Source organism: Sclerotinia sclerotiorum, genomic scaffold (assembly GCF_000146945.2).
Source record: "Sclerotinia sclerotiorum 1980 UF-70 scaffold_1 genomic scaffold, whole genome shotgun sequence".
Classification (NCBI taxonomy): Eukaryota; Fungi; Ascomycota; class Leotiomycetes; order Helotiales; family Sclerotiniaceae; genus Sclerotinia; species Sclerotinia sclerotiorum.
In genome coordinates this window covers 1,908,908-1,929,074 of record NW_001820835.1, presented here as the reverse complement: position 1 = coordinate 1,929,074, position 20,167 = coordinate 1,908,908, and the positions used below count along the sequence as shown (strand labels likewise).

Below are 20,167 nucleotides of genomic sequence, written 5' to 3'. Positions count from 1 at the left end.
AAAAATTAAAGTGTCTCCACTGATTTGAAGCGAGTGACCCCTCCATCAGTCATATCCACGAGCCTACTGTCTGTTTCATTAACTTAGAACCGTGGCTCAATCCCTTCAATGAAAATAAAGATGATCTTTTAAGGTATCTACTCCATCCTGCCGGTACTAAACTCGCTCAAAAATTCCACGTTTGATTTTCTTATGATCCATGCAAGCGACGAGTACGTCCACGTTAGTCCCCCTTTTTTTGGTCCCAATGAACAATGACATTTAATTTTCAAACTTCTCAAAATCACCGAAAACATTACGCCCCCTCGCTGAACCCAAACATCATCTCAGCAACAACCAACGAAAAGATAAAGATAAATTCGACAAACACCATCATGATTTCCTCCAACAGTACTCAAAATATACAACAATGAAGACAATCACACACATTTCTATCCACATATATACTTTCGAACTGCGAAGTTCACCAAGAGACTCCATCTACATCTACACTTTCATGGTTTTCTTAGTAAGGCTCTGTTTGATATTCACAAAAAGCTTGGATACGGGAGTTAATATATATTATATATCCCTACCCAAGTCCCAGGAGAGGAAATCCTGAATGTAAGTATCTCCTATTGATGAAGTTGAAGGTTTAGATTCACTTGAGATCTAATCATATGTTGTCCCCGTTCAGTGTTCGAAAATGAATCACCTTTTTACTCTAGAGTGATCAAGACTTTACAAGCTCTCACAATTCACCAGTTCCCGAAAGTTCCTAAGTCCCTACATCAATATCACAGCACTATGAGGTGGATCGCACTATAGCTAATCACCCCCAAGCAAATATTCTCTATATTATTCTTATTCTCATCCCCACTATATATCTCACAAACACCTCTTTATAAACACCACAATAGCCAAAGTTACTCAAGATATAATCTTCCAAAGAGGTGATGGTTCTCTGCAGGTCCGAGAGGTCCGGTTGGGGTATTTCTTGATATTCGAGCCATGATTGTGAATGATTGACACGAATCGAGTCCTAGATGATAGACTTTGGGGTTTAGAAGTTATAGTAAAAATAACAGATAAAGAAGAGATGATGATATTAATATTATAAATTCTCGGCAATAAGATTAATAAAATTATTAAAGGTGGATCAAGTGTATGATATTATTAGAGTTTAGAATGCTATGGTAGAACTGTATATAATACAGTAGATTGATGTACTAGTGTAATGGTAGTTGTGACCAAAAGGGTGTTTATAGACCAGCAATTGTATTTAACTTAGAATCTACAGGTGAAGAGCACCTGTAGATGGGGATAGCTACTCTATATATACACAAATGAATGACCTAGCCGCAATGGCTAGGCAAAAAGAAGTCATATTTATTCCTCCAATGGGTCTTACTTTACCGATAACCATTGATACCTAGTACTTGTGCGGATCTGATCCTCAGATCACCTAAATCGCATACTAATCTCGAGTAATCGTATCATGTGTGGACATGGTTAATGTACCTGAGGTTTCTTATATAATAAGGGTGGGAGGAAAGCAGGGATTTCCGTCACAGTAGTGGATATACACGTGCTTTCTAACAAATATATAAATAAAATAAATAATAATGATAGATATTATAAATATAAAAGATTTTTAAACAATATAAGAATCTGAAGAAGAATTAAATTAGAAACTCTTTATTCAAACAAAAATCTTAACATCAAGGTATCGAATAAAATATTGTTGTAGGTTGTTACGTGACGGTTGTTATCCCACTAGTGGCTCACGTGCACTAGCCCTGTATATGAAGACCTTCTTACTTAGAATCTTCTTAGTTCTTTAGTTTTAGATTCTAAGTGTTACGTGACGGTTGTTACCCACTAGTGGCTCACGTGCACTAGCCCTGTATATAAAGACCTTCTTACTTAGAATCTTCTTAGTTCTTTAGTTTTAGATTCTAAGTAATTGAATTGACTCCGTTTACGACTTTTCCGTCACATAGGTCTAGTACCTTACTTTCCGGTCACCCCTAATTCCGGCCACTTTTCTGTTACAACGGCTATCTTCTATGCCGCGTCACATGACTAAACCAAGGTAACGTGATTAAAGTCACGTTATGGACCGCTGAGGAACGCTGGCTGTCCAGGACCGCTGCGCGGTCCTGACTAGCCATAGGCATGAAGGTCTATATAATCAAGATGGATTTCCTTTATATAGAGCTTCGTGCTCAAGATCAATCATTTAGTATACTCTACTATTAGTTACGAATTGCATATCATTATTGTCATTACTTCAAGTCCCTGCTTGACGCCTAGTTATAAACCTACTTCGAGAGCCTAGAGCACTTCCACGTGATCTAGACGGCAAACCTCGTAACATTCTCATAGGTTCATTCATGGGAAAGTGAAATAGGAAATACAATCGCTACTTTACCACTCACCCTATATCCTTTCTCTTCTATCGTATTTTTCACTTAAACAAGAGTGAAAAAAAAGATACAGGATTTATATTCATAATCTCATTAAAAACCACAAACTCACTACCTTCCCCCTTCCCCTTCCCTTCTATAACGCACATCCCCCACGCACCAACTCAATCCTCCTCATCACCCAAAAACCTCCTCGGATCTAAACTACTAACATCCGCACTCTTCGCCTCACCCTCAAACAAAAATTCACTCATCAATTTCCCCGTCGCACAACTATTTTGAATACCCCAACAAGTATGACCGGCTGCTAGAAAAAGTCCTCGAATACCCGTTTTACCAATTAGAGGACCACCACCACTACGTGCTAAGGGGAGATAACATGCTTGTTTTGCTATGACTTCTCCATTGCGCATAGGATCGGATATGGATCCTATGTAATCTATGATATCGTTGCAACTTGATTCATCGCATACGACCAGATTTGAGGATCTAGGGAGTGGTATGCTTTCATCTCCTTCGCCTGTGCATGTATTAGTTAGTCTTTGGTAGGTACATAAATAGGAGAGGAAAACAAACCACAAGCGTAGACTGTTCCATCAGGTCTAGCATACATTTCGGGATTAACCATTTTATCATGTTTTCTCTTCTTTTCCCCATTTTCCCCCTTCCTTCCAAATCCTTTCGGTAAATCGATTTCTGTAAATACTGCCCAAGGAGATACATCTGCCTTGATTACCACACTATGAGCTCTTTGAGAAGTAATTGGTGCTTCTGGCCATACATGAGAAGTCCAAGGACCTGCAGATAATATGACATCATTCGCATGTAAGGTATGAATATGTCTTGTCTCCTTATCTTCATATGTAACACCCGTTACACTATTCCCCGTACAATCGATCGCTGTAACGGAACCATAAATAATTTCCACACCTTTTTCCACAGCTAATTCTGCCATTGATGTAGTAAATTGATATGGATGTACTTGAGCCGTTGTCTCGGGTGTCCCCATTTCGGAATACCATTTTATATTATCCTTTTCAAACCAATCCAAATGAATCGGAAACTCATCACCCAAATATTTCTTCTGCTTTTTCATATCAGTTTTTGGTAATTTCTTCCAAACCTCTCCAGCATTCTCCGAAGAATCCTTAGGATCAGCTTCAGGAATTAATCGAGCTTTAGCTCCTATAGAACCACAATGTAATTGACGATACCCCCATCGTTTCGCCCCATCATGTTCTTTTGCCAATTCGGCATGAAGTTTGTAGGAAAGCGGAACGATACATTCTGGACGTGCCCAGAGAGCAAGCAGGCCTCCTGCTTTTCCTGATGCTGCTGAGGCAATGTGTTGAGCTTCGATGATGGTGATTTTTGTGGTGGCGGGGTTATATGAGGGGTGTCGTGTGAGGAAGTAGGCAGATGTGCAACCGATGATTCCACCACCTGTATGTAGATTAAGGTTAATTGATAAATAAGTTGGTAGAGGATTTATGGTTTAGGGTTTGAGAAGTAAAATGTAATATTAGCTACGTACCGATAATTACTATATTTCTTTTGGACTCGGTTGATGAAGTTGCCATTGTTTTAATCCAGTGCTCGGAAGGCTTCTTAAGCATTGATTACTGGTAGTATGTACTCCGTAATCGTCTGGATTGTTACAAATAAAGTTTCAAGCTTTGATGCAGAATCAGAATGTCTTAGGATAAGGAGAGCTTATCTTATCTTAGCCTAGGTAGGGAAGTGCTTGTAACGGCTCATTAGTTACTCCGTATCCCGTCCCCAGATGTTCACCTCGTGCTTTTTGCCGCTTCACTATGATTTTCGGTAAATCCCGTTCCATCACTTCCATCACAATAATTTTAAGCCGAGGATGTTATACTTTTCTCCACTTTGGTAAATATCAAGAAATATCAAGAAATATACTTATTACTCTGTGCTCTGTATTACTCAATATTACTCTTTTACAACTCTATATTAATAACAACAAATTAAGGTTTATAATCCCCAACACCGAACGGCATCAAAATTACCAAAATAGATAAACATCCGAAAATCCCTTTGACAAAAAGAAACTCTGGTGACTCTCAAACTTCAACCCCTCAATCTCCAAACATTCCAGAACTCTTCAGCCCTCACTTCTTACAAATAATCCTTCAAAAAACGTCATTCGATCTTTTCATGATATGATACCCATACACAAACAATTAAGAATCTCAATTCATCCAATTCAATTTCTACATAAAAGCCTCTTCCCTTTGAAACTATTCAATCCTTCTTCTTCTGTTTCCTTATATCATAATAACTTCATCGCACGATCTTACTCGAGAAAATCATTTAATTCTTCCCTCTTTACAAATATTGGTTCATTACCAAAAATAAATCTAACTCTCACAAATCATTCTCCTAATTCCGTTCAACGACATATACGATATCTTACCATGGCCTCTGCTACTTCTATTTATGAGTTTGAACCTTTGAATAGTAAGTTCTTTTATTCACATTCATATTCATACATCTCCATCACATCCTGCATCTCCATCTATCTACCCCTCATGTTCGCATACCTACACAAACCATTCCCACAAATCAATCAACTATACTAATCAAACTCCACTTCAGAAAAAGGCGAACCAACTCCTCTCGCAGATTACAAAGGCAAAGTCCTTTTAATCGTCAACACAGCTTCCAAATGTGGTTTCACTCCTCAATACGAAGGGCTCGAGAAATTATACAAAGACATGAAGGAGAAACATGGAGATGATTTCGTAATCTTAGGATTTCCATGTAATCAATTTGGAGGACAAGATCCGGGAACCGATGAGGAAATTCAAAGTTTCTGTCAGATTAACTATGGAGTTTCTTTTCCTATCGTATGTTTCTCTTTCTCTTTTATTTCGCATACATGCTCTTCAGTCCCTTCCTTTCCTGTCTTCCCCCATTAATAATAAGATCTTATATAGAACAATACGCTAACCCCTCTCTTTCTCACCTCATAGATGAAAAAAGTCGACGTAAACGGCGACAATGCAGCTCCACTCTTCAAATGGCTCAAGGAGGAAAAACCAGGTCTTCTCGGTCTTCAACGCGTAAAGTGGAATTTCGAAAAGTGGTTGGTGGGTAGAGATGGAAAGGTTAAGCAGAGATGGGCTAGTACTACTAAACCGGAATCTTTGGAGAAACCTATTTTGGAGGCTTTGAATGAGACGAAGTCGGAACTTTGAGGGGTGCGTTTAAAGGTTGGTTGTGGGTGTGATGTTGTATGATGGGAGGGAGGAGATGGGAGGTAGGATGTGGGAGGTCTTTTGGATTTTTGAAATGGCTAGGTTATTGATGATTGAGCGGTTTGATGGCTGGTATGATGGTGGGATGTTAATTGATGGATGAATGTGCAATTTTAATGAGGGTTGATACCATAAAATAAAAGAGCCTTTCCACTCGATCTAGGTATATCTATCTGGTCATGAAATTCTGAGTATATTTAGAAATTAATTTCTACTCTACAACAAGTCAGTCAAAGCGCACCCTTTCTTCCCCCAAACTATCTACTAAGTAAGTAACCTCTAGTAGGTATAAAAAACCCTCTCCTCCCTTTCTCCCTTTTCCTTCATCCTTTTTTTCCTCCTCTTACCTTTCTCGTCAGCATGGGGTTATCACAAACATCACAAACGCACTCACAATTCACTATCCACTATCCACTATCCACCATCTAGAAAAATACATACATACACACATAAAAGATATAACTAATAATACCTATCCAGCTCAAATACATCCCTAAATATAAATTAATCTAGATATCTTGTCCTCTATTCGTTTTTATCGAAGTATTAATATTATTATAACTTACTCCTTTATTACCTTGGAATATTCATCGTATTTATACTAAGTTTAGGACTTTCCATGGTTTCTCACTTGAAGGATATAATTGGCGTTGATTAATGATCTGTGAATGGATAGAAATTTAATTGGGAGGGGGATGAATGTTGCGTTGGGGTAGATGAGGGGGGATGTGATATTTAGAAGTATTTTTATTATGTATAGCTGGTCTATCTCTTTTTCTGCATTTTACTTTCCATAAACTAGGGTTGGACGCTTTATGTAAAGTATGGTATTGTTAACGTGGTTTATCAGTATGTGCACCATATCAGCATATGCACCACTTTTACCTCAATTATTATCTTTCAATTAAAATAAAATTACAACAACATTATAAAATAGAATTAAATTATATACAATCTAAGGATCAATTAATGCTGGATCTAATTGACAAGTTCGTACATTATGTGAAGTACTACCGCATTTGCTATATCGTCGTATAGTAGCTTGCCTTCTTGTTGAAGAATTATCATTTGTATATTCGTCATATCGTATCTGATCATCTATATTCTCTTGCTCTAATATATCATATCCATTCCCTACTGAAAGTGCTCCTCCTTTTTGTATTAAAGCTTTTTTAACTCTTCAATATTTACTAAATGCTTCATTTGCTTTACAGAGATTATGAATCTCAACAGTTAAAAGCGTATTTGTATAAGCTAGGAGTTCTGTACCCTTAACTAAAGCTACAACTATTTCAAATATTGGAGTAGGTGAGTTCCCTTGATATTGAGCAATACGACTTTTCACTAAAGTAGATTGAGAGAAAGCTTCAATTGGATTGTGAGGTGTTTGAGATTGCTATATATCAGGATCAGCTGATATTGATCTATTTGATGGAGTTCTTATTCGAATATCTAGCTTTGAAAGTACAATTTCCGGATTAAATGGGATTAGCCCAGCTCTGCGGAACCCAGCTTTATCATTTGATATAGATATTGCTTTGATATATATAGCTTTGAAGGCTTGAAAGAACTTGGTTTTGGTAATATAAGTGATATACTGTTGACCTCCTGGGATCTTGGCAGCATGTGCATATATATTGCATGATGCATATAAGGAGCAAACAAAACTCAACTTTTAATTCATTCTTTCCTTTTCGGTATACTGTTTGTTTGCTTTCAATATTTTGATTTCAAAGCACTTTAATTCCGAAGGCTGAAGACCTAACCTTATTCCTTCATTTTTTGAATATATACTCTCAGCTTAACTGCTTAGCTAGAGAATCAATCAATTCAATCTGATGCTCTTTCTGGTCTCAAGAAACCCAATACGTTTACATCATCATTTTAAACCCCAGTTGGAGATAATTAACTCAGATCATCCTGACTACCAACAAGGCATCATGGATACCAATGACTTTTCTGAGGAGAAGGAGTTACACGAAGGAGTATACGGTGCTTCCCATCAGGAGAAGACGCCCAAAGCGAAATTAAGATCTTACAAAGTGCACCGGTCTCAGACCTATCAATCTACTACTCAACTTTTCCTCTCGGCTTCTTTGACCTTGCACTCGAGATTCGACACCTGATCTACAAGGAATTATTTAGCTTTGCGATGCCTATCTCACTTAAAACTGGCTTTTGGGATCTTGAACCACGCTAGGCATCAAGAAGAATTACGGTCTTTCTCCAGCATTTCTACGAGTCAACCAACAAGTCCACTTCGAAGCTAGATCATACCTATACTCCAACAATCAATTTGACATTTCTAGCATCAATCACACATATCAAATACCCACTAACGATACAGCTCTTACCTACTTTTTGAGAAAGATTGGTAATGACAATATAAGCCTTCTTCGCCACATTCAGATCGATTTTCCCACCCCTTACTGTGGAACTTATAAAATCCCACTAGGAATCTGGAAGGCGATGGAAGAGTTTGTAGGAACTGTGAAGCAGATTAAAGATAAATGCACACAGATCAAGAGAGCGACGATGCAGCACAGGAATAGACGAATTAATACATTTCTTGAAGAATCGAAAGTAACTGACTGGATAAGTGAGCAACTACACTCTATTCCGTCCCTAGAAGTTATCATTGTTGAAGCTGAAATGCCCGGAGGAAATGAAATATGGGATTAAAAAGCGAGGATGCGTGGTTTGGATGGGAAGTTCAAGTCATTCCTGAGGATTATTTCTTTACATATGATTGGTCATCTCATCCTGCCGATTGGTAGCAATTCTCTTAGAATGATATAATTATTCTGTTCATAATCAAGATATCGCATATTCTATAGCAAAGTTATAAAGAACTCATCTGCCTACTGCGTCTTACAATCACTGCTAACGTACAGCTTGCAGCGTCAGCAGTAACTCAACTTGAGATTTTACATTTTATATTGCCCAAACTTAAAACAACGATGCAAAGCTTCAAATTCAAAGGTACAGATTTGGAGACAACAACAATCCTCTAGCTTCTACAAAAGGAAAAAAATTGACGGCGAGAACTCTCCTGGCCCAATCCACTAGGTCTACGCACACTTTGAAACTAAACCGCGAATTACCTTTTCAAATAGAAAGGGCCAGCTGGCATTCCATAAAAATTTTCCCATACAAATCTCCTGCTTTTCATATTCAGGAAAGAATCAAATTCTAGGTACTTCTCCACATTCGTTGGTAAAGGTTTATTGAAGAGATCCATAACACCTTGATGATCAGGCTGCATTGGGGTTGTTGGTATGAAAAAAAGAGGGAATTTTGTTTTCGAAGCAGAGCCAGTGATAGTGAGAGAGATGAATTGACGAGGGATGAGGAAGGGAGCCACGTCGCTAAGATGAGATAGCTATATGAAATGTAAAGTTTTCTGATAACAGCAAAGATGTAAGGTGAAAGAGACATAACGCAGGAATAGCAAATATCAGGAATCAGGCAATAACACCAACGCAAAAATGTAATTTGATGAAGATCAAAAACTCCTGAATTCTCATCTAAAGTCCATCCCATCATATATATAGTGATGACCGGATATGTCTTATGCAAACGATATTTACTGGTGAGTATTAAATCTCGCCAATTGCCCAAACAATGAACATGCATACATCAACCACCCTCATTTACAAAATGCTACGACCACAACCTCCATTAACATTCATCTATAAACTGAACTCGACCTTCATGACCTCGTCAATACCGTCCTTGATCGCACTAGTCTTAATCTCATCCAACCTCTTCAAAGGTGATCTTGGGTATCCACCATAACCATAGTAGCTCTGGATCGCACTCTTAGTGCCCGCAATGGCGGCCTTGGTAAGAACCCAATCGCCCTTACTCAAAACCTTTTGTAACTCAAATGCCTCATCTCTCTTGCCCTCTCTGTACAATTCCCAAACTTTGACACAGACCTTTGGCATGACATTTGCACCACCAGCAATGATACCGGAACCACCGGAGACCAAAGTTTGAGCGGTGAAATCACACATGCCTCCAAAAGCCATGTAGCCAGATCCCTCTGAGAAGGCAGTCTTGGCATTGGTAGCTAATGCAACACGTGTGAGTTTTCCGGTGTTACCGCAGGTGAATTTGGTACCAATGATGTTTCGGTGTTTGGCGAGACGGATCAGGAGATCGGAATCCATATCAATACCGGCAACTGCGCCTGGGTAATTGTATAGGATAATTGGTAAAGGAGATTCATCAGCTACTTGAATGAAATAGTTGTAGACAGATTCTTCATCCATAAGACCACGGAAATACGAAGGAGGTAACAGGAGAACGTATTCTCCACCTGCTTCTTGTGATTCTTTGATGAGGGAGATGGTGCCGCGAACGGACCCTTCTGTAGCTCCGACGATAATTGGGACTTGGTCGAAGCCAGCAGAATCGAGAGCTTCACGGGTTGCACGTGTAACGGCTTGCTTTTCGGCGCGGGAGAGATGGACAGCTTCACCATTGGATCCCATGGTTACTAAACCAACGAGACCAGCTTCGGCGAGACGGATGGCGTGTTTTTTGATGGAAGGAATGTCGAGATCTTCCGTCTCGGGATCGAAGAATGTCATAGTTGGAGCGTAGATACCATCCTTGAGAGGTCGAAGGGTTGCATGACCATTGCTACCGTTGGTTGCCATAGTTGTGATTTTTAGTGGGTGAAGATGTGTAGGAAGTGGGAGTTTGGTGTAGAACACAAAAAATTGTGAATTTAGATGTAGAAGAAAAGATGTGTAGTTTTAAAAGGGTATATGTAAAGTAGTATGAGAAGAAAAAAGAAGAAGGAAAGGAATATAGAAGTAGGAAAGACTATCTTATGTATATGCTAGCTCTAAAAAGTGATGAGAGATCCCCCCTGAATGACTTAACAGAAATGTATACTAAATTTGTCCGAGGGCGGATGACCTATCTTTTTTCAATGGCATTAAAAATAAGATTCATTTATTTTCCATCAACACGCCGAACCTAGGAAGTCAAATTGTCAATGGTCTTCGAGACTGGAATGTTGTACAGGGTTTCCCTTGTAGTTTGTCAAATGATGAGCTAAGTTTGTGGGTGTAGTGGGGTGGAAGGTTTTGAGCTTCCCCGTATAAGATTTCTTCCGATTTGTATTTGCATGTTAACCATGCATTGATAGCAAGAAGTGGCAAGAGGATTGAGGAAAAGCGGGTTGGGGTAGAACCGATCAGACGACTAGAAAAGTTCTTACTTCAGGATGCAGAACTGGTCGTCTTTCGAGTTGCTATGGATGTGTTCTTTGTACATAACCTTATCATTCCTGTTGATCGTTTACTCGTTTCTCGGGCGATGAAATATACTATACATCTCATGACTAAGAGCATACTATCATAGAGTTATGCATGTTAATATGATTTGTAAATTAATATGTGTAATACCTTCTCGCCAGCAGAAGTCCCTCATTCAACGGTGGTGATTGAGCATCTGTTTGGTGCTCGTCGACTAACAACGTCAAACCACGATTTTGAATGTCGTCAAGTCCGGAAACTATTCTTCCACCAATGAAGTTCCTGATGATGCCAAGGGCGTGGGGTAGAGACATTTCCAAATGAAATTAGTTCAAGCTACTAAAACGGATGCGGGGCAAATTTGGGGGTGGAAGAAGAAGTTTCAAGGTAAAAGACTGGGGAAAATAGCATCATGATCAAAAAGTATTGTGGGTTCTGACAAAATGATATATGATCTAGATGCTGAGCCTCAAGTATGTAAACCGTCTAATAAGAGAACAGATGTTGACAACGTCACGAAGGAGGTTGGGGGGACAAGATGCTGTACTTTATGAAATCGAGATTGTGAGATAACGGCCTGAATGAATGAACGATTGGGAAAGATTCTAGTAATAGGTCTTACTGCATCCTTTACTTGAGGGAGTCAAAAAGGTCGAATGTGTTCCCCGTGTTGTATTGTACCATAATGCAGAAGTTCTTAATTAAAATAATATCAAAAACATACAAAAATAGTTACTCTTCAAAAGCCATTAATTTTCCTTCTATGAGCAATGCCTTCAAGGTTCGTTCCAGATATCCGGACCAACCCCTTCATCCCGCAATTTTTCTCGCTTTTTAGCCCCGGATAATTAAACAGCGAGAGGCACCGATTGCAACCCCTCAAATTCTCCGCCAAAACTCGTGATCCAACAATTTAATCCTGTATGTGGTTGACCAAAATCATGGTCAAAGCAACTGTAGCACTACCTCCATTATGAAATTGAGAGTACCCCCCACTATCTTGATCATTCCTACTACTTACATCTCAATTGACTTTGGGTAATTCTTCATTTGCTCTTCACCTTAGTCTATTTCCCAACTTCAGTCCAAACAAACGAAAAATATCACACAATCATCATGGCTTCAGAATTGAAACCCCTCAATGTTCTCATGGTGGGAACTGGTGAATATACCACCGGTTTCGTAGGGGGTGGAGCTTCGGGGTCAGATAAGAAAGTTGGAGTTGTAGGACTCTCATTATTTGATCTGCGAAGACGTGGAAAGGTTGATAAGTTGTCCATGGTTGGCACATCTGGAGGAAAATTCCCAGCTATCCGTTTGTCCCCCATTTTAACCTCCATTGAATTGTGTAGCATCTGCCATGTATCACCAACTGACAAGCTTCACCAGGTGAACATCTCAAGAAAAACATCTCCCAAGTTTACAACAGTCTCGACACATCTTTCGATTCCTTCCCTGCAAATGACAAAACCGACCCCTCAGCATACAAAACCGCCATTGATGCCCTTTCACCGGGTGATGCCATTACAATCTTTACTCCCGACACAACCCATTACCCCATCGCTCTTTATGCCATTGAACGTAAAATCCACGTTCTAATAACAAAGCCCGCAGTCAAGATCCTTTCCCAACATCTGGAACTTCTCGAAGCTGCTAAGAAGAATGGTGTCTATGTTTATATTGAGCATCACAAAAGATTCGACCCCGCTTACTCCGATGCTAGATACAAGAGTTTAGGAATGGGTGATTTTAATTACTTTTACAGTTATATGAGTCAACCTAAATCACAATTGGAGACATTCAAGGCATGGGCTGGTGTGGATTCAGATATCAGCTATTATCTCAATTCGCATCATATTGATATTTGCGAGTCGATGGTTTCACAGCAGGGATTCTTACCAGTGAAGGTCTCAGCGAGTGCTAGTAAGGGAACGGCTGTAGGACTAGGTTGTGATCCAATCACCGAAGATACTATATCTTTACTTGTACACTGGGTCAAGAAGGATGATCCAAGCAAGAGAGCTACCGGTGTGTACACAGCATCTTGGACTGCTCCACAAAAGGCAGGTGTTCACTCAAATCAATATTTCCACTACATGGCTAGTGGAGGAGAAATCCGTGTTGATCAAGCTAAGAGAGGATACGATGTCGCTGATGACAAGGTTGGTCAATTAATGTGGTATAACCCATTTTACATGCGTTACGCACCAGATGAGGAGGGCAACTTTGCCGGACAGACCGGTTATGGATATGTCAGTTTCGAAAAGTTTGTCGATGGATGCAGGCTAGTTAATAAGGATGGTGTTCCCGCCCTCAAGGTCTTAGATGATAGAGGATTACCCACTTTGGCAAATACTGTAGGAACAACCGCTATTTTGGAAGCTGGAAGAAGAGCATTAGATGAGAACAGGGAGGTAGAAATCAAGGTTGAAGATGGAGTTTGGTCCCTAGTTTAAGGGAAATATTGAGAGATGATTAATACCTAGGTGTCTAATTGAATTCACTGCAAGGTGCAGCTGCAAATTAATTCTTTGCTTCTACTTAATCTTCAACAATTAGGAAAAAATTGTCAATCCTTATTCTTGCTATCGCCTTCTGACCCACAGTGACAATTTGCCCTGCCCTTCTTCCATTATTATTCTAGGTGTTACCTTTAAATACATTTCCAACAAATTGTCTGCAAAGCTCCAAAAAGGTTAGCTAGTAGCATTCAAGCATGATAGAGGAGTACCAACTACCAAAGCAACGCTGTATCGCTTGGAGACGGCTGATTTTCCTGCACCATTCAGGTTGATGGTATTTCAGTCATCAACACTCGTGGCTGCAGTGTACAACTTGTTTTGTTTTGATATGTTAGGTGAGAACAAGAGGTGTTCTATGTCAATGCGAGATTAGGATTGAAATTGGAGATTGAGGGTGAGGGTGAGATCCATGGCTCGGAAATATCAAGTGAGATCTTCGCGTTTTGAAGGTGGATTTGCAAATTTTGGAGTTGAATTTCTCTTCTTTGAGACAAGGTGAGGATGTATTGGGCGTTTCTTTTGCCTGATTTTTTGTTATGGTCCAGGAGAAGGAGCAGGGGTGGGAGAGGTGGGAGGTGTATGCTTCGATATCGTCTTTTGTACTACGTGTGGTGGTTGGATTTTTGTGTTAGTCAATTGGGATGTGAGGATATTTGTTAGTATTTCCAAGACTACCACGCTACTATGCTGGCTGTTGTGAAAATGAATAAAAGCCTTAATGGCGGAAATGAATCACCTGGTGGCAGCACGTAGCCAGTCTTTCGACCTTTATATTATGACCGGGCAGAATGTAATTTTGGTCGTTTACATGACGCTACGTAGTTCGAGGCAACATTATAATTTATTTTTTTGTTGGTTGGGTTTTAGGCTCGATGTTTGTCGAGTTTGTACTTAGATGGAATTTCATTACATCCTTGCTCTCCTTTTTCAATAGGACTTAGCTAGCACCCTGGTTTATATCACAACCACCACGACTCGTGGACTCGAACATGGATACTCCACGCAAGGCATTTCGAAGACATCACGACATCAATTTTCTCGTGAGATATTTTTGTTTAGCATTCCAGAATCAAATCGAGATTCCACACCTAAAGCCTACATTGTCTAGTCTACATCGCCTCGCAGTAGTCGGCCGAGCTGAAACTCCAGTGGAGAACTCCATGCAACGACTAAAAGCCATGATAACTCCTCCATTCCCTCATACAACCAGCCGTTGTATATTTCCTGTGGTCAAGATCATTTTAGAATACATATTCAACATCATCTTCATCGTCATCCTCCAAATCATCCACCTCGAGATCATCCACATTCACATCCAAGTCATCTCCATCATCACTACTGAAGTCAGTATGTCATCAAATAATCTATTTCCAGAGTCTTACCGCTTAGTTTTCTTGATGTGACTGTTAACAAGCTGTTGCTGCTCATTGTTTGCCGCGGTAGCGAGGTCCTTATTCTCGACCTTTTCGACACACTTGACCACAAGAATCTTGGTGCGTTTGTTGACCGAGGCTGTGTATTTGCCATGGGACCATGTTTTCATGCCGTCTTCAACGACTTGAACTTGATCATCGGGAATTGTTCCGCCGGCTTTTTGTTCAAGAAGCCCATCTTTTTTGATTCCACCGGTCTTGTTGTAACATGTGTATGTAATCTTCCCGGCTTGAACGTTGGCTACCAGGAGGAGGAATGCCAATGATAATGTTTTGAATGCGTACATTTTGAAGAAAAGTTAGGTTCTGTTTATAGATCAGCCAGATGTTTGGAGGTTTGAACGTTGGGTCACAAACGGTAAGGACAGTGATTGTAAGTTGACTTGTGAGAAGGTATAGAAGATTTGTTTGAAGTGAATGTGTATTGTGAATGGTCTTTCATATTCACACTGGGATTTACAATGCTTTTTATACTCCTTCATCGGGCTTGCTAATGCTTCATGAAGGATGATGTCCATTTCATCCAAGACCTCACGAGACCTGATGATTGGAAATGAACAAGCATGACAATTTGACACAAACCAAAGGAGGAATTAACGCATTGAAGGATTACAGCAGCAGGAAGGTAAATTTGGACATCTTACTCATCCGTACAATTTATTCATGACACCATTAAACCTACATTCTATACTCAGCAATCCGTTCCCACGTCAAAGAAATGAAATCTGACGGTACCGAAGCAGACTTCCATAAATTACCACGTCCTACGATTTGACAATCCTTAATCCTTATAATTCTGTCGCCCCACAATTTCTATATTTATACACTAGGATAACTTTATTCGAATCTGGGTTCTCGCTTTACTGATCTGATGTAATATTTGAATCCTTCACAACGACATCACCACGTGGAATCTTACTAATTTAATGAAAAAATCATGCGTCTTTTGATATTAGATAGCATCCAGTCTTCGAAAGGAGAATTCCTTTTCTGGATTCGCAGCATCTTTTGACAAAAAGCCATGTTACAGATGAGGTTGTAGGAATGACGGCTGTGGCTGTGTGTCAGCTTGGTGTATTTGATTTGAAACACACTCAACTTTTAGTATTCTTACGCTTGTCAGGTATGGAGTGCACGTTATTAGATATTAATGAGAGGGTACAGAATACCAGTCATTGATAATTTGTTGTAGGAAAATCAATGGCTACAGCAGCAGCAGCCATTCTCTTTAAATTTCCTCTATTTACAAACTTTGTTCCAGATTAATTATGCCATCAAGTATAGTATGGTGCATTGCGTGGGATTGTCGAGAGGGCTCACTGCCGGTACAAAAAGTGTCCTCGGTTGCTGGCTCAGATCTACTCGAAACTATGAATATTCCTTTTGGCATTAGAACTAGGAGTCTCACAGTCTGTAGTTTCTATGTCTGTTCCTTGTGATGTACATGGAGCCATTGTATTATTATGTTGGATCACGATAACTGAATGATGAAAAAAATGCTATGAGCTTTGCAACAAGGAGTGGTGCAATAGTTCAGGAATTTAGCATCTCCTCTGGTCGATTGTATCTGAAGCCGAAAGGCACGTCATTTACTTTGAAAGTAAATTATCGTCAGTGGCATTGAATTGCGTAAAACAACGTTAGCTTTTTGGTAACAACATGCTTCGAGTCAAATTTCAGTTGGTGACCTCAAGTTCTAAGGGCCCGATGGTGATGCAATGATAATTAGATTTTACATTAACAAAATCAACGACTTGAAGAATCTTTGGATCCCGAACTATCAAGAATCACAAGTTTCGCTCTCCACGTCGCTACTCGAATCATTGAGCGAAGAACATCGTACACTATGAGATGATAAAAATTTACTGAAGGACAAGTCAAATGCGTATTTGACCATTATTGCCTAGACTAGATCAACATGTGCAAGGCCGAGAAGTCAAGGATATTGCTAGACGTCACTAGGGAGTGTTGTCATTGCCGAATTTTTAGCAGGAATATTCAATAAACATTTGCCCAAACTCATAGACTCTTAATAAAACACGTTCGCTAGAGAGACTCGGCAAACACGGGAAGGTTTAAAGCCTTATTATAGGGAAGTGAGTGACCGGGACCAACTTCAAAATTTTGCTCCGAGTATACAGCTCAAGGAGCTAGAGGGGATGACTTTACAACTCGGTGACTTGAGGTTGATAGAAAAATTAGAATAATCATATGAAGCCTATCCATCACTCTAATACAACTCCCAATTCAAAAGAAAAATGTTCGGAGACAATTAGATGCTTCCAATCGATACAGTATACATAAATCAAGAAGAATGTTTTGAGCAAAGGGAAAAGAAGATGGCCGGCGTGTCTGGGATATATCAGAGAGTTTGGAAAGTCGTCGTTTAGCTTCATGCTATGGAAACACCCATTTAGACTAGATTGCAAACTCTGTGGTTCATAAGTACACAGATCTTCGGCCAGCAAATTTTGTATATCGAACTAGCCTATCAGTCTTCAGACTTGAATTTTTTCAGGAATAACTTCCATGGTGCTTGGGAAGTGACTCCTTACTACAGAGATCGGCCGTTTTGATGGTTCCTGATTCAAAATAACAGAAGTATACAATCTTAGATCACAAGGAAGATGTAAGAAAAGTTGACCTGACCTTTGAACTGGTTTGTTTGTTCCAAGTCAGTCACAGAAACTTTCAGCATGAACACCAGTTACTCGGAGAAGCCTAGGCTTGGGGTGAGATGGATTAGAGCTATTGGAGTCGATGAAGGAAGAGAACTTGACGTTTCAGCCTATTACTTCTAATAGGAGCTCATTCTGTGTTGGCTGGAAAGTATGTAATTCTATGAGGTATATTTCATAACACCAACATTATAATCAGAGAGGACGTTATCGTAGATTCTCACATACAAATACCAGGTTGGCAAATTGAACAAGTTTGGAGCTACATGGTCGCAGCGCAGAGTAATTATTAAGGGATCAGAACCAAATCTGAAGGTGGTGAAATGTCATGAGTAAATTAATCATTCGCAAGCTCTTGCTTTGGAATAATTGTGGCAATAGTGCTAAAACTGTGTCGTCGATGAAAACCGAAAATATCTCAATCTATAAACATGGTTGTCTGACATAGAAGAGATCAAAGAACACTGAAGACACATTCAATCCAAGAAAAGCGATTCATTATGTGCTTATTATCTACGTACTGCAAAACAAAACTTCAAAGCGGGGTATTAATATAGCCATCACAAGAGGTATCATTTCGTATGCCAACAGCAATCTCCATCCAATAACAAAAAAAGGGAAAAACCGACAAATCAAACTCATTTCTTCTCCAAACTCTTCTTCTCCTTCTTGCTTCTTGGTGCGCAAGAAGTGAGAATGGTAGTCAACCAAGACTTGTAAGTGAATCGTTTGCGAAGGGTAGTGGATGAAGAAGATGATGATCGAGAGGCACCAGGAAGGACTTTCTCGATGATTCTATGAAGGGAGAAGAATGATGTTAGTCACGAATCCATGAAAACTTTGAGTTTGAAAACCAATATGAGGTAGGATCATCTGTTATTTCTATATTTCTTTCTGTTTTACAATCATTTTGTTTCCATGTCCAATCATCCACCCAAGCCTCTGTCATCAGTAAGAAAAGGCAAAGCGCTCCACTTACTGCGCCAAAAGAACAGCCCTATAGTAAACTTGTCCTTTGTCCAACTTATCCATTGCCTCTGCGATACCTGACTCTGTCATGGGGAATGTCTGAACAATTGGTTTAATATCATGGAATGCGGCAAACTCCAACATTTGCTTATGTGCACTTCTGTTTGCAACAAGGTTTCCTTGAATATTGACACCCGCGGTAAGGAAGGGCATATATGGGATCTCGAGGTTCTGGAACGAGACTGTGAGGGGGAAGATGGTGGAGCGGGGTGCCATTATTGGGAGGATAAGATCCCAGTTTGGTTGAGCGGCAGTGGTAACGAGGAGACGGTTGATGAGTTTAGAGACTTTGAGCTCCTTAGCATCTTTGGTGGCGATGAATTCGTGTGCACCTAGCTTGGTGGCTTCATCCTTCTTTTTATCGGAACTGCTCAATACGACAACTCTGCAACCCATCTTGGCAGCAAATTGAATAGCCAAATGTCCTAATCCACCAACTCCCATGACAGCAACAACATCTGTGCTCTTGATGCCTTGGAGGGCAGAAAATGTGGTAGCACCTCCACATTGCAGAGGGGCGGCATATTCATCTGGAATGGAAGCGGGTGTAGGGAAGAGGAAGGCCTCACGCCAGATGGCATGGGAAGCAAAAGATCCCTGATCAAGATTGGCATAACCGTAGAGAGCACGTTCGGGACAGAAAACTTCGTTTCCAGTAAGACATTCGTGGCAGTGACCACAGGAATCGTGTTCGTAACCCCAGCCGACACGGTCACCTTTCTTGAGATGCTTTGCATCAGGGCCGACGGCTTCAACGATACCAACACCTTCGTGACCGAGAACCATGTCGGCACCTTTCTGTATGGGGGTTAGCTAAAATTAGGAGGTGAAGGAGCGATAGAGTAAGAACTAACGTAGTGGAGATCAGTTCCGCAGACACCGGAAGCAGTAATCTTTACTAGGACACTATCACCCTTAAGCTCTTCAGGCCTAGTGGTGGTGCTTTTGATGGGGGTACCATCAGCTCTGCCCTTGAAAACTGTGAAGGTAGGCATGTTGAGTGTGCTATGGAGAGAAGTAGATGATGGAGGAGTAAATTTGGAGAGATGCAATTTCTGGTAAATTTATTGAAGAATTTGGAGCTCTTAAGAATCAGAGAAGAGAGTAGAAGAGGAAGTTGGTTTGATGTCGAGAAAAATGTAATTCCCATGGCTTTCAAGCCTCATTATATAATCGCTGAACTCAGGGCCGGCCCTCCATGTTCTAGGTCCAGGCACCATCCGGGCCATCACCCTGTGATTGAAACACACATCGGTAACCCAACTGTACAACACATGTATTCACGGGGTTTTTCGCAAGTACACTTCCGGATCTGAGTCACCCACGACTTAGTTGATCCCGAAGGGGAATATGGAAGACAAGTTATGGGTCTTCTACCAACATACTGTATGATCTCAAAGAGATTCGGACTCTTGGCAATCCACTGAAAATTGGTCGGACGAATGTAAGACCGAATACCATTCCTACAAATTTTCCAACTATTCTATGGATATTCGGATTTTTTGATATTTGCTGAGGGTATTACTGGGATGAAAAGCTTTCT

General features: G+C 40.2%; 10 protein-coding genes across 10 annotated transcripts; 4 read left to right on the top strand and 6 right to left on the bottom strand.

Annotated features, from left to right (window-relative positions):
• Nucleotides 1-2,572: 2,572 nt before the first annotated feature.
• On the bottom strand, nt 2,573-3,988 carry SS1G_00742 (hypothetical protein; the record flags this gene model as incomplete). The annotated part of the gene is made up of 3 exons (XM_001598603.1): nt 2,573-2,928; nt 2,985-3,851; nt 3,943-3,988. 3 exons carry the CDS (start codon nt 3,986-3,988, stop codon nt 2,573-2,575), a joined length of 1,269 nt encoding a protein of 422 aa, XP_001598653.1.
• Nucleotides 3,989-4,846: 858 nt separating this feature from the next.
• Nucleotides 4,847-5,629, top strand: SS1G_00741 (glutathione peroxidase; the record flags this gene model as incomplete). Its single annotated transcript, XM_001598602.1, has 3 exons — nt 4,847-4,889; nt 5,028-5,278; nt 5,405-5,629. 3 exons carry the CDS (start codon nt 4,847-4,849, stop codon nt 5,627-5,629), a joined length of 519 nt encoding a protein of 172 aa, XP_001598652.1.
• A 2,000-nt stretch (nt 5,630-7,629) lies between these two features.
• SS1G_00740 (predicted protein) lies at nt 7,630-7,815 on the top strand (the record flags this gene model as incomplete). The annotated part of the gene is made up of 1 exon (XM_001598601.1): nt 7,630-7,815. One exon carries the CDS (start codon nt 7,630-7,632, stop codon nt 7,813-7,815), a length of 186 nt encoding a protein of 61 aa, XP_001598651.1.
• A 546-nt stretch (nt 7,816-8,361) lies between these two features.
• On the top strand, nt 8,362-8,466 carry SS1G_00739 (predicted protein; the record flags this gene model as incomplete). Its single annotated transcript, XM_001598600.1, has 1 exon — nt 8,362-8,466. One exon carries the CDS (start codon nt 8,362-8,364, stop codon nt 8,464-8,466), a length of 105 nt encoding a protein of 34 aa, XP_001598650.1.
• Nucleotides 8,467-9,381: 915 nt separating this feature from the next.
• On the bottom strand, nt 9,382-10,356 carry SS1G_00738 (hypothetical protein; the record flags this gene model as incomplete). The annotated part of the gene is made up of 1 exon (XM_001598599.1): nt 9,382-10,356. The coding sequence occupies one exon, from the start codon at nt 10,354-10,356 to the stop codon at nt 9,382-9,384; it is 975 nt and encodes a 324-aa protein (XP_001598649.1).
• A 740-nt stretch (nt 10,357-11,096) lies between these two features.
• On the bottom strand, nt 11,097-11,276 carry SS1G_00737 (predicted protein; the record flags this gene model as incomplete). The annotated part of the gene is made up of 1 exon (XM_001598598.1): nt 11,097-11,276. The coding sequence occupies one exon, from the start codon at nt 11,274-11,276 to the stop codon at nt 11,097-11,099; it is 180 nt and encodes a 59-aa protein (XP_001598648.1).
• An 802-nt stretch (nt 11,277-12,078) lies between these two features.
• Nucleotides 12,079-13,418, top strand: SS1G_00736 (hypothetical protein; the record flags this gene model as incomplete). The annotated part of the gene is made up of 2 exons (XM_001598597.1): nt 12,079-12,277; nt 12,352-13,418. The coding sequence occupies 2 exons, from the start codon at nt 12,079-12,081 to the stop codon at nt 13,416-13,418; spliced, it is 1,266 nt and encodes a 421-aa protein (XP_001598647.1).
• A 1,307-nt stretch (nt 13,419-14,725) lies between these two features.
• SS1G_00735 (predicted protein) lies at nt 14,726-15,204 on the bottom strand (the record flags this gene model as incomplete). The annotated part of the gene is made up of 2 exons (XM_001598596.1): nt 14,726-14,819; nt 14,867-15,204. 2 exons carry the CDS (start codon nt 15,202-15,204, stop codon nt 14,726-14,728), a joined length of 432 nt encoding a protein of 143 aa, XP_001598646.1.
• A 1,493-nt stretch (nt 15,205-16,697) lies between these two features.
• On the bottom strand, nt 16,698-16,814 carry SS1G_00734 (predicted protein; the record flags this gene model as incomplete). The annotated part of the gene is made up of 1 exon (XM_001598595.1): nt 16,698-16,814. The coding sequence occupies one exon, from the start codon at nt 16,812-16,814 to the stop codon at nt 16,698-16,700; it is 117 nt and encodes a 38-aa protein (XP_001598645.1).
• A 1,419-nt stretch (nt 16,815-18,233) lies between these two features.
• Nucleotides 18,234-19,619, bottom strand: SS1G_00733 (hypothetical protein; the record flags this gene model as incomplete). The annotated part of the gene is made up of 3 exons (XM_001598594.1): nt 18,234-18,390; nt 18,575-19,422; nt 19,479-19,619. The coding sequence occupies 3 exons, from the start codon at nt 19,617-19,619 to the stop codon at nt 18,234-18,236; spliced, it is 1,146 nt and encodes a 381-aa protein (XP_001598644.1).
• Nucleotides 19,620-20,167: the final 548 nt, after the last annotated feature.